The 10,800-nt window shown below is 35.2% G+C and overlaps 1 protein-coding gene across 3 annotated transcripts; it reads left to right on the top strand.

Moving 5' to 3' along the window:
• The first annotated feature begins 578 nt into the window (after positions 1-578).
• On the top strand, positions 579-8,395 carry LOC140171839 (uncharacterized). Of its 3 annotated transcripts, none has more exons than XM_072195169.1 (9): positions 579-1,132; positions 3,991-4,089; positions 4,286-4,397; positions 4,755-4,892; positions 5,175-5,441; positions 5,775-5,989; positions 6,535-6,694; positions 7,160-7,266; positions 8,119-8,395. In XM_072195169.1, the coding sequence occupies exons 2-9, from the start codon at positions 3,991-3,993 to the stop codon at positions 8,344-8,346; spliced, it is 1,326 nt and encodes a 441-aa protein (XP_072051270.1). In that variant the 5' UTR covers positions 579-1,132; the 3' UTR covers positions 8,347-8,395. The 3 variants fall into 3 exon arrangements, with proteins under 3 accessions (XP_072051270.1, XP_072051269.1, XP_072051268.1); XM_072195168.1 differs by lacking the exon at positions 579-1,132 and adding an exon at positions 2,153-3,104; XM_072195167.1 differs by lacking the exon at positions 579-1,132 and having other exon boundaries at positions 3,745-4,089.
• Positions 8,396-10,800: the final 2,405 nt, after the last annotated feature.

The raw sequence follows: 10,800 nt of genomic DNA, 5'->3' as shown, positions 1-10,800 counted from the left end.
GTTTAATTATTATTTCATATTATCAAAATGTTTTAACACGTACTCTCGTTTTCGGCAAACACTTCCCTGCATGGTCTATAGTATATTTACTCTAAAAATACAGGCAAAAGGCCTATTCGGTATTATACCTTGATTTTTGGATGAAATAGTTTAGAATTGAAAAGTTTTCTGGCGCTCCACCAGGTAAAAGCAATTTGTGTATGTCTTACCCCGGATATCTGGTACGTCAGCAATTAACAGAAAGGAAAAAGAGGGCTATCATGTCAGGAGACTGAGGAAAAGGACGGAAAGGATTGAAGAAAGTAAAAAAGACAAGATACACATGACAAAGCCGACTTAATATTAATTAAATCAACAGGGATTAAATAATTCCTTGAATTCTTATGACAATCACCCCCCCCCCGAAAAAAAAAAAAAAAAAAGTGAAAGAAAAATTCCTTGTTCTTTATAGATTGCCCTAAACGCATTGATTTGGTATAAAATAGTGTAAAATTGCATATTTTTGCGCACTTCGTGGAAATGAACCCAAATGTGTATCAACTTTCACTTCAAAATATGAAACTAAAATGTTCGCCTGCTGTGCGCGCATAAATCCCAGCAATTGTGAAGCCAATGATGTCTGTATATTGTTGATGAATACAAGTTTAACTGTTTAATTCTTTATATATGTGCATCAATCAGGAAACATGCACCTAATTTGGCAAGTGTTTCACGCAGTCCTTTTTATTATAACAATCTCATCATCACAGCACGGTTCAATTATATGCATTCGACAACATCACTTCTCGGACGTTGATCTCAATTTGTAGAGTTAAGCTTTTGCACCCAACATTTTAAAGTCAGCCTAAGCCTAGCATAAGCTGCTGGTTAATGAGGAACTGTGTCTTAGAGATTGTGATGTATGACCCGGTGTTTGACTTGCTTGAGATCTTTAAGTGTGACCTATATAAAAGTTTTATGGTTTTGTGAATCGTCTGGCAACCCAAAATTCAAACCTGGAATGTGAAAAATTATACGTTTTCACATGTACATGATCGTTTATGCTGGCATGCTGTTCTAAGGAATATATACATCAAGTTGCTCATCAAAAGGAATTATTTGCATCTGTTTCGTTCAGTTCTACCAAACAAAGGTAAGATTGTATTTTATTGTTACTATATTTGCATTAAACATGATAAAGCGTGTATGTTTTTAGTCAATTTAATCAGTGAAGTACAATGAGTAATTACATACATGACATATGGCATCCACAATGACGGTTGATGTAATTTGAATTCGAGGAAAGTCTTTAAATGCTGAGGAGTTAAACTTAATAAGATGTTTTTAATAGGATATTGTGTTTCTAATTATTTACCATTCTTGACTTAAAAGTATGTTGTAAGATTTGATGATATTCATGGTTTAATTCCGTATTCCGTACTACTAAATAAAATACTAAGTATGTTCGTGATGCATTCGTATAGCTGGCCTATTCGTCGTGATTGAGCGCTTTATAATTGCAACCTCAAAATTGAAAAAGATCGGCGATGTTGTCAGAATTGAAAGGCCGTGCCTACAATTAATTATTTGATTGAAATTCAAGGTGGTTTATTGACTTGAGTTTTGTCATGTTTGTCAAATTATTATACCTATTTCATAAGTCTGATCTATCTGACATAATGTGTTAGATGAGTATTAGATTAGCATGACACTCATCGACACTCGATCATCAGATCGTCGGACAACTTAGTATACCCGATTTAATTACAAGTAATATTATTATTCTCAGCTATATCATATATATTTACACAGACAAATTCCTGAAAGTAGTAAGAGAAGTCATCAAGTATAAAAATAGAACACGTGAGAAGTAACATTAATAATTACAAGTGAAAAAAAGAGTGGCCGTTGTTGCCCAATATGTAAGCAACATGTGATTAAGGGAGTATTTAGCGCCCAAAACTTCACAATTTGAATAATTGCTTTAAAGTCAACCAGAAGGGTTTACTGGAAATCCATTGAAATGATTATCGTATTGCCGGTAATTGCACCCAGAGGTGTATTTTGTGCACCCAGAACTTCACCTGTACCACCTCAGTCTTGACCTATGTTCTGGGTTAGTCACAAACTCCAAGTCCATGGTTAAAGACAACGGATGGTATGACCTCATAAATCATATATTACCCAGAGAAGTTCAAGTACGCTAATTTTAGCCCTAAACAATGGAATGTTGCAATATTTATGAAATGATTGCAAATGAATAATGATGTATATTGATTGCTTGGAAGTGGACCACATCTGTTTTTATTTTTAGTTTAAAATTAGGTTTGTGTTGCCTGAAAGCACTGAATTAAAATGGGACGTCTGAATTGCGCTTCTGTCTGAAAAAAATCAAAGAGGTCGATGACCAGGACGATTCTGTAGGCCTATGTATGCATGCATATGAGTTCAAAATGATTAAAAACAACTAGTAGAATTTTTTAGCTGTAAATTAAGACCAAAATCAAGTTCATGTAGCCCCTGTAGTCATTAATTTATTCAAGTTACACATGCGAAACGCCCTGTTCCCATAGACTTTATATGTGCTCCTCTTCCCTATCCTTCCCTCACAACTTTCGATCAACCACACATCTCCAGTAGTTGAAAAGCTACTAGTATATTGTTCATATTTACAGGGTTGTTAGTGGTGTTTTAGCTTTCAAATGTGACCAAAACAAAATATGACATTTTATCAAATATGATCACAATTTAACAATACATAACCCCACCACCCTGTTTGGGTGGCGACTGGGAAAACGAATGGCCATTAGTATTAGATTAAAATAGGTGGGAGAGAGGGGGATGGCAGGACGTCAAGGTGTATACCGATGGCTCACAGGGAGAGAGAGAAGGGTGTATCACCCTTAAAATAGAAATCCATGAGTATTCATCCAGAGAAAGTTCCACGTATGGAACTTGAAAAAAACTAAGAGCAAAACGTATCCGTTTGCGGTTTGACACTTGAAGAGAAGATAGGAAACATTTAGATTTTGTATGTGTTGTTGTTCTTCTTAAGCGATGAAATTCGACACAGATGACAGACACATGTCTATCTTCATGACTTTGCTACATTGCCTTTAGTTATGGTAAAAATGAAGTTTTGTTTTAATTTTAAAGTATTCAAAAGCAACATTCTGCATGTTTTGTGGGACCTGAGAGCACATCATACACCAAATTGCATTCTGATTTTAAATACGAGGAATTTCCCTAGCCTATATCAAATAATTTTATTAAAAGATGTGTTTTGATATTTAACAGTCCTCGAAGTAAATCTAATGATATGTAGGCCCTACTTACCAATGCTTAAAGTATATAGCTGGGAGGTAAAACCGTCCATCAAATTTTGACATTTCGTATTGAAGACAGATTATTTCCTCCAAAAGAAAAGACTTTTTTTCAATTGATGGACGACTTTTCCTCCCATCAGCTACATACACTTCAAGTATTATCATTAAATTTATAAAACTTACTTCGAGGACTGTTAAATTTTTAATAATTTGTCATAAAATTTGTATTATATCGAAATTTCAACAACAACAAAACAAAATCAAAATTATTTGATATCATAGAAGGCCATTCCTCGTATTCATATTGCAATTTGATGTCCCACAAAAATACTGTGCAAATGTTGTCCCGATCTCTTAATGTAATTTATATTATTATTATGAGAATGACTGCCATGTTTTGGAAATTATTGGAGATTTTTACACGCACATGCCCATAAATTAAATATGACCACTATAATAATTAGTAAATCTATTTTTTGTTGTTGGATGAAACCGGCCACGGAATACCGATATCGAAGAAACCTCTTAACCAGGTTAACATGATTCACTTATCAAATCAGCATGATTAAATCTAAAAATGTGTAATATTTCGCGCACTTGGCCCATCTTGTTATGTAGGCCTACACGGCTATATTCTAGGTGTATGTTTATGAAATCATTTATTATGCTTTTGTTGTTATTACAGATGGGAGAGTACGCGGTGGTTATTTTCGTGGACGAATCTACCGTTGATGTGATATCTTCATCGTGGATTGAAGGAGGAGGAAGACATGAAGAAGGAGAGGCAAGTTAATTATAACAATAATTTGCGATAATACGGATTTATAATTTCAGCGACATTTTCAATGCGGATTCTTCAAACCGGTCAAATATCGTTGAGCTGATAACGACAAAGAGAAAGGAAACAGATAAAATATAGTGCCGTAGACCCTTGTACAAATTTCTCTAATTTTTTTCTTATTATTTTTTATTATATACAGGAGAATTATTGCTACTGGCCAACCCACAACCCAGCTTACAAGGCAAGAAAGCACGACATTCCTGATGAGGAGCGGTGGGGCAGATGGAAGATCAGGGTGATTAAACTGACCAGTAAGTTAAACATCGATAGATCGTGAAAGAATCTCTACTTTTTAATATGATATACCACTTGTATTATTAAATTAAATTAAATTAAATTATTAAATTGGTATTATTTTCCGACGTCTTATATATAGCAAGCATGTCTTTCTGCCGTAGACAAATTAATCGTAAGTCCGAAGTTCAAAAAAGGTCTTAAATCTAACCTGAAACCTGAAATCAGAACAAATTGCACTATATTTTGCTCAACATTATTTGTTCAATACTTTTACGCCTTTTAGGCCTTAATATTATACATATATGAAAAAAAGTACGAGTGGTCCTATTGTCCTATGCTGTCTTGTATGTGATGATCTTTTTTTTACACAGAAGATTATATGAAAGCAAAGAATTGTGCGAGGAAGGCGGAGGAAACTTCAAATCTGGAAACAGACGATGAAGGCACGATGCAACGAAAAAAACGCCGTCCTGCCAAACTTGATTCAGGCAGTGATGCTGGCGCTGATGGTGAGGAAACTGATCATAGTGAAGACATTTAAAGCAAATCTAATAGTAACGAATCATAAATTTGTATATTTGGAAAGGATCAGCTAGGGCTGTTTCTTTGAAAATTATGGCATGGGCCAGGCCGGGGCCCAGACTCTTATTATAACATATTTGTAACGTGAATGCTTCTTATAACATGTTTGCAATTTCCAGATCATTGAAGAAGGAAAAGCTAACCGCACGGTATATCCGAGTATCTGATATAATCACCATTGTAAATATGTTCAGGTTTTTTATATATAGATAGTGACTCCGAGCCAGATACCACCAAGCAAAAACTACGTCGTAGTCCAAGAAAACAGTCCATGCAGAAAGTGAGCCTACCCAAACCCCCTCAAGTACATGTAGGTCTACCACGATCCAGGGATCCAACTCCATCCCCCAACCCAGTCTCCAAGTCCTCCAACCTGCCAACAACTCCTCGTCACCACGATCCTCAGCTGGCTTCAACAAGCACTATGAGATCAACACCAACCACTCCAGGTTTTCGGAGAGTGACTACTTCAGAGTGTAAGTCTATTTTACATTTATTTTAAGTTTTCTCCATCAAAATACCCCTCCCTCATTGCTTTTTTGAGCTACTCATATTGCTTCAATGAGCTAGCCATTAAAAGTGAAAATAATAGCATGATAACAGGCCTCACGAAGTAGATTTGATCGATACTTCTGTAAAAAACAGAACATAATTATTATATAGTGTTATATACACAATTCTCATTATTCTTCCTCTTCGTAGTTTTCCTCCTATTCTAGCTATATAGGGGCATATATTAATTTTAATTAATTTAATGTTAATATTTTTATGTTAATATTGTTATATTTTGTTGCATTATATTTTTGCAGCTAGTTTCCAAGTCAGTGTGCTTCTGAAACTACAGAAACTTGAGGAAGCACAGGACGAACAACTTACATTGTTGCGCACCCTTATTAACAGGCAGCCAGAGAGAGGTGAGGCACACGAGGCAGAGGAAGATCCTCTTGAAAAACCGTTGCAAACGGTAGAGGAGTTTAAGGATGTTTCCGAAAGACTTGAGACACAACTATTCCGGAAGAAAATGGTAAGAAAAAAAAAAAAAAAGTATATAGTTGTCGTTCAGGCCAATACTTTTCACGTTATAAATATGTATAATATTCAGGAAATGAATGTTATGCTATTTTCCATATAATGTAAATTTATTATCTTTCCCTATATTTATATAGAGTATTATTAATTGCAAGTGGAAGTTAGCCTGCTGTACTTAAATATTGCTTTAGAAGTATGAAAGTGCACAATCTAACATGTATCCGCCATTTGTCGCGGATGAACAGGCCAATATTGCTGCAAGTAACACAAAATAGAGCTACATACATAAATTTTACATTATATTTCCAAAATGAGACAATAATTATAATCATGATCATTTATAAATAGGCCATAATTCAAAATATGTTTGACATATTGCACTTGCAATGAAAATCACAGTAACTTTATTCAGTTGTGTGCCAAAGTATCACAAGATACTGAACCATCAACAACGGCAACATCATAAACGATATTGACTTCCAAATTCCATGCGATAATGCAATAAAATATTTAGCTTTGATTCACATGTCTTTATTCCAGATACGACACCTCAGTCTTGTTGGAGGACATGATCTCAACGAAACCATCAGGAGGGTGATGAGGAAGCTGGGAACGAACAATTTGTGGTCCTCCTACAGTGTATTAGGGAGAAAGGGCAAGCTGAGCATTAAAGATAGCCCTTTCTACAAAGTTATCGTCAGTAAGTTTCATAAGCCCAAGATATAATCTATGATTAACATAATATGTCAAATCATGTAGGCCTTCCCTTTTATTTCACAGTATGTTTCCAAACATTGGGTGAGAAAACAGATCCATAAGCTTCCATAGAGCTAAGATCGGCTAAGCCTAAAACAGAATGCATATAATTTGTCATGCTGTCTGAACCAATCATAGTGGGTGTAAAATTAAAATATGGATATTTAAATCGGACCCCTAAATCGGACGTCTGTTTCCAATTAGTTTTTTGTTATTTTAGATTATATTGTATACTTTATTCATAAACTTATCAAATAAAAAATATTTCCCCTAAGACCACAGGCCGCACGTATGGTAACACGTCGACATGTAGGCTTTTGGGAAATCCTAATATTGAGATACAGACCGTTTATTTTGATAAAGGAGTTTAATTTAATACTGAACTCATATCATTTCCACCTTTCTATAGAAGCTTGCATGAAGAATCATCCTCAAGCTAAGGAGGTTGGGATAGAGAAGGGACTTGGAGATTATCTGAAAAGAACACCAAATCTTCCAGGTGGAAGAAAGTATAAAGTAAGTTCAAATATCATTGCTGAAATGCCAAATTCATTTATTTAATTCATGTAGGCCTAAAACAATGTCTAGGGGTTATAATATAAGCACTCATTCTAGACACCACCTTGTCCTCTATTTGTAAACACGTTTAAATGCTAAACATGTTTATGAATTAAATATGTCTTGTGTTTAGATATTAAACATATGATGTTTTGAAATTTGACATTGGTGTTTAGGTTTTAAAGGTATTTACAAATTGAGGACAAAAAAAAGTGTTCAATCTCTAGACACTGTTTTTGCAGTGTATTACTATATGTTTCTGTATCTGAATATCAAAAAGTGCATAAATATTGTTCGTTGAATGTAAAATGAAAAAATTTCGCATATCGCACAGCTCATTTTCTTAAAATAATGTTTAAAAAATAATAAAGCATAGCACAAAGCTATTTTACCAAATGTATCTGAGACATACTTTTTTGGCCTTACATTTCACATACCTACGTGATGTTTCTTTCTCTATGGGGCATTTTTGTTTATTTTCACTTCTCTTAGGTTTTAGGGCACCATGCCCCTCCCCACACACACGCATTATGATTTCGTTATGGTTTATACAGAACTTGAAAATTACTCAGAATTAATGATACTGATAATATAAATAAGTTGTCTGGATATCTAAGGGTGACCATAACCTGATAGAATTTTTTTATTCATAGAATTTCTTATGCCTATTTATATATATTTTGTCAGGGCTGCTATTTTAGTGAGCTGATATATTTAAGGGAATCGGGTTTCAGTTCAATTTTAAAATGATGTTTCCCAAAATGATGATCATGCTTATAAATAGATTGTTTTCCATTTTATCATCTATAGAAAGCTGGGAATGTGGATGTAGCGGTACCTGTAGGGGAATTGGAGGATGATGAGCGCGGCGAAAATGAACGTGTCCCCAACAGGAAGAGGAAGAACAAGACTAGGGGACACATTGAAACTGAAGACCACAGACACTGTACTGGTAAACATGCTAGTTTTATACAACATTGTCGGACAAGGTGCTCACTGTCTATTGAAGTATATATATTCCATAAATATAAGGTTTAAGTTTAAAATAACTGTGATTATATATCAGACTTTTATTTTAAAACATTTCTCATGTCTTAAGCATGTTAAGATGTTTTGTTTCTGTACTTATAGCTTTTAACTTTTCCTATCCGATATACGCTGGCGAAGTGACGTCCTAATCGGATTAACTACCATAGCAATAGATTAATACAATTTTTGAATAGATCGCTCTGCACTACAGCAGGTTGCACTCATCACCTGTCTTCAATCATATAATAGATTGAATACAATACCGCTCTTTTTAACAGACTAATCTTACAGGTGCAAGTGATTAGCATTTCTTTGACATATATGGTTCAATGCATCGGTACCGCATGGACGTTGTAGGCCTACTACGGGGGATACAGTCAACATTTTATTCATCTATTGCTATGGTAGTTAATTCGATTAACTACGTCACTTCACCAGTGTACATGTATAATCACACTAGTATTCGCTGAGTGCGTTTCCACAATCGCTGATTATTAAGCCTTTTTGAAGTATGGCGGGCACAAAAGAGGGAGTAGGCCTACTTTGATTTGGGTAATCTTTTGTACATGCTGAAAGAAAGCATACACAAGATTAGGCCACCCAAATAAAAGTACACCATCTCCATTTGTGCCCGTCATACTTCAAAAAGCCTTATTGTTGCAGCGTCGACGTCCGTTCAAACTACGCCGCAATGCAGTGCGATGCGGTACCGATATATCGATTACTTTTTGCCTCAACTCAACGCTACTCGTCGCATTTCCAAGTTAAAATATATTGAACTTCATTGCAATATCGTAAGTATTCTGGAGTGCGGCACCGCACCGCAATTGCGGCGTAATATGAACGGCCCTTTGGTCAAAGTTGCATTAAAGGCCATATGCTTGCGACTTGACGCTCGAGGGCATGCTATATTCTGAGCCCGAATTAAAAAGACTAATTTGCGTCTGACATCCTGCCAACCAGACCGAAAATGTCGTACCGGTACTCGGACTTTTAAATTCTGCCTCAGATTATAGCGACTTATCGATTATAGTAACTACCGTGATTTTAATTTGCTGTATAAAACTTTTGACGAGAGCATACTTCCGCGATGTTCACAATGCGCCTCCGATCCGAAGCGTAGGCCTACTATGTGTGTTTTACGCGCCGTATGTGTTGTTATTTCTGTCGCCATACTCGCAAGTTGCGCCTTGTCAACATCGCGCAAGTACGCTCTTGTCAACGGTTTACAGTTAATCGCTCTGCCCATCAGCAACGGAAGTGATGATATTATTTGTATGTAGCGTAAACAATGTAAATTAGTGGTCTTTACGTAGTATTTGGGGACACTAGTAAAGAGGTAATAATTCAATTTGAGGAGTTTTCACACAACACTTCAATTGAACTTTATTTTATCTTTGAGACTAGACTGTGCGTATTCAAATTATTTGATGTGTTTAATGACATTAAGGGATCTGGAATGAGCGTTTCGACAGTATTTTTTGTGGGGAATGAGAGCACATCAGACATATCGAATTGCATTCTGAATACGAAGAATGTCTTTCTGATATCAAATAATTTTCATTTTTTTAAATTAACAGTATAATACAAATTTTATGACAAATTATTAAAATTTGATATTTTTCACATTTTGATATCAACAGTCCTCGAAGTAAATGTTATAAATCTAATGATATATTCTTAAAGTGTATGTAGCTGGGAGGAAAAGCCGACGATCAATTGAATATTTTGACTTTCCATATTGAAGATATGGAATTTTTCCCAAAAAGACCTATTTTTTGTGTGTGTTTGGGAGAAAAATCCATATCTCCAATACGAAAGGTCAAAATTGTCTAAATTGATCGTCGGCTTTTATCCTAAATAAATACACTTTAAGTATAAAACATAAAATTTATAAAGTTAACTGCAAGTACTGTTAATTTCAAAAATTTCAATTTTAATCATTTCACATAAAATGTGTATTACATTGCGAATTTTAAAAAAAAATCAAAATTATTTGATATCAGAAGGACATTCTTCGTATTCAGAATGCAATTCGATATGTCTGATGTGCTCTCATATGTCCCACAATAAATTTTGTCCAAACGTTCATACCCCATCCCTTAAAGGAACAACCAAAAAAAAGATCGACGTTTTTGGGAGTGGGTTTCTAATCTCAATGACGTTTGTAAAAATATTTCTTTTAAGAAGATAATTTTCAACATTTGTGGATTTACGTTTCTGGCAGGGAGGGAGATGATGGCCGAAAACGAAAGTAGTTTCGTTTATAGGAATAATTTGCTCGTTAATGCTTTGGGTACCGGTAGTTCCTAGCACTCTGTACTCTGATACCTGTATGATGATTTTCCACTGCGCTCGCTGCTCGCTCCGCTCGCTGTTCGAGAGGCGTCACGGTTTGAGAACGGGGCTGGTTCCATAAGGGAAATGCAGACTTATCACCTTTATAGGCCTACATTTAATCAA

This window comes from Amphiura filiformis, chromosome 15 (assembly GCF_039555335.1).
Source record: "Amphiura filiformis chromosome 15, Afil_fr2py, whole genome shotgun sequence".
NCBI classification, from domain to species: Eukaryota; Metazoa; Echinodermata; class Ophiuroidea; order Amphilepidida; family Amphiuridae; genus Amphiura; species Amphiura filiformis.
Note: the sequence above shows the minus strand (reverse complement) of the source record. Positions and strands in the feature narration are given on the sequence as shown.

Coding starts and splice junctions, on each gene's coding strand:
- LOC140171839 (XM_072195167.1), top strand. CDS start 3,883: ATGTGTAATATTTCGCGCACTTGGCCCATCTTGTTATGTAGGCCTACA. Junction 4,090..4,285: donor GAAGACATGAAGAAGGAGAG/GCAAGTTAATTA, acceptor TATTATATACAG/GAGAATTATTGCTACTGGCC. Junction 5,990..6,534: donor AACTATTCCGGAAGAAAATG/GTAAGAAAAAAA, acceptor TCTTTATTCCAG/ATACGACACCTCAGTCTTGT.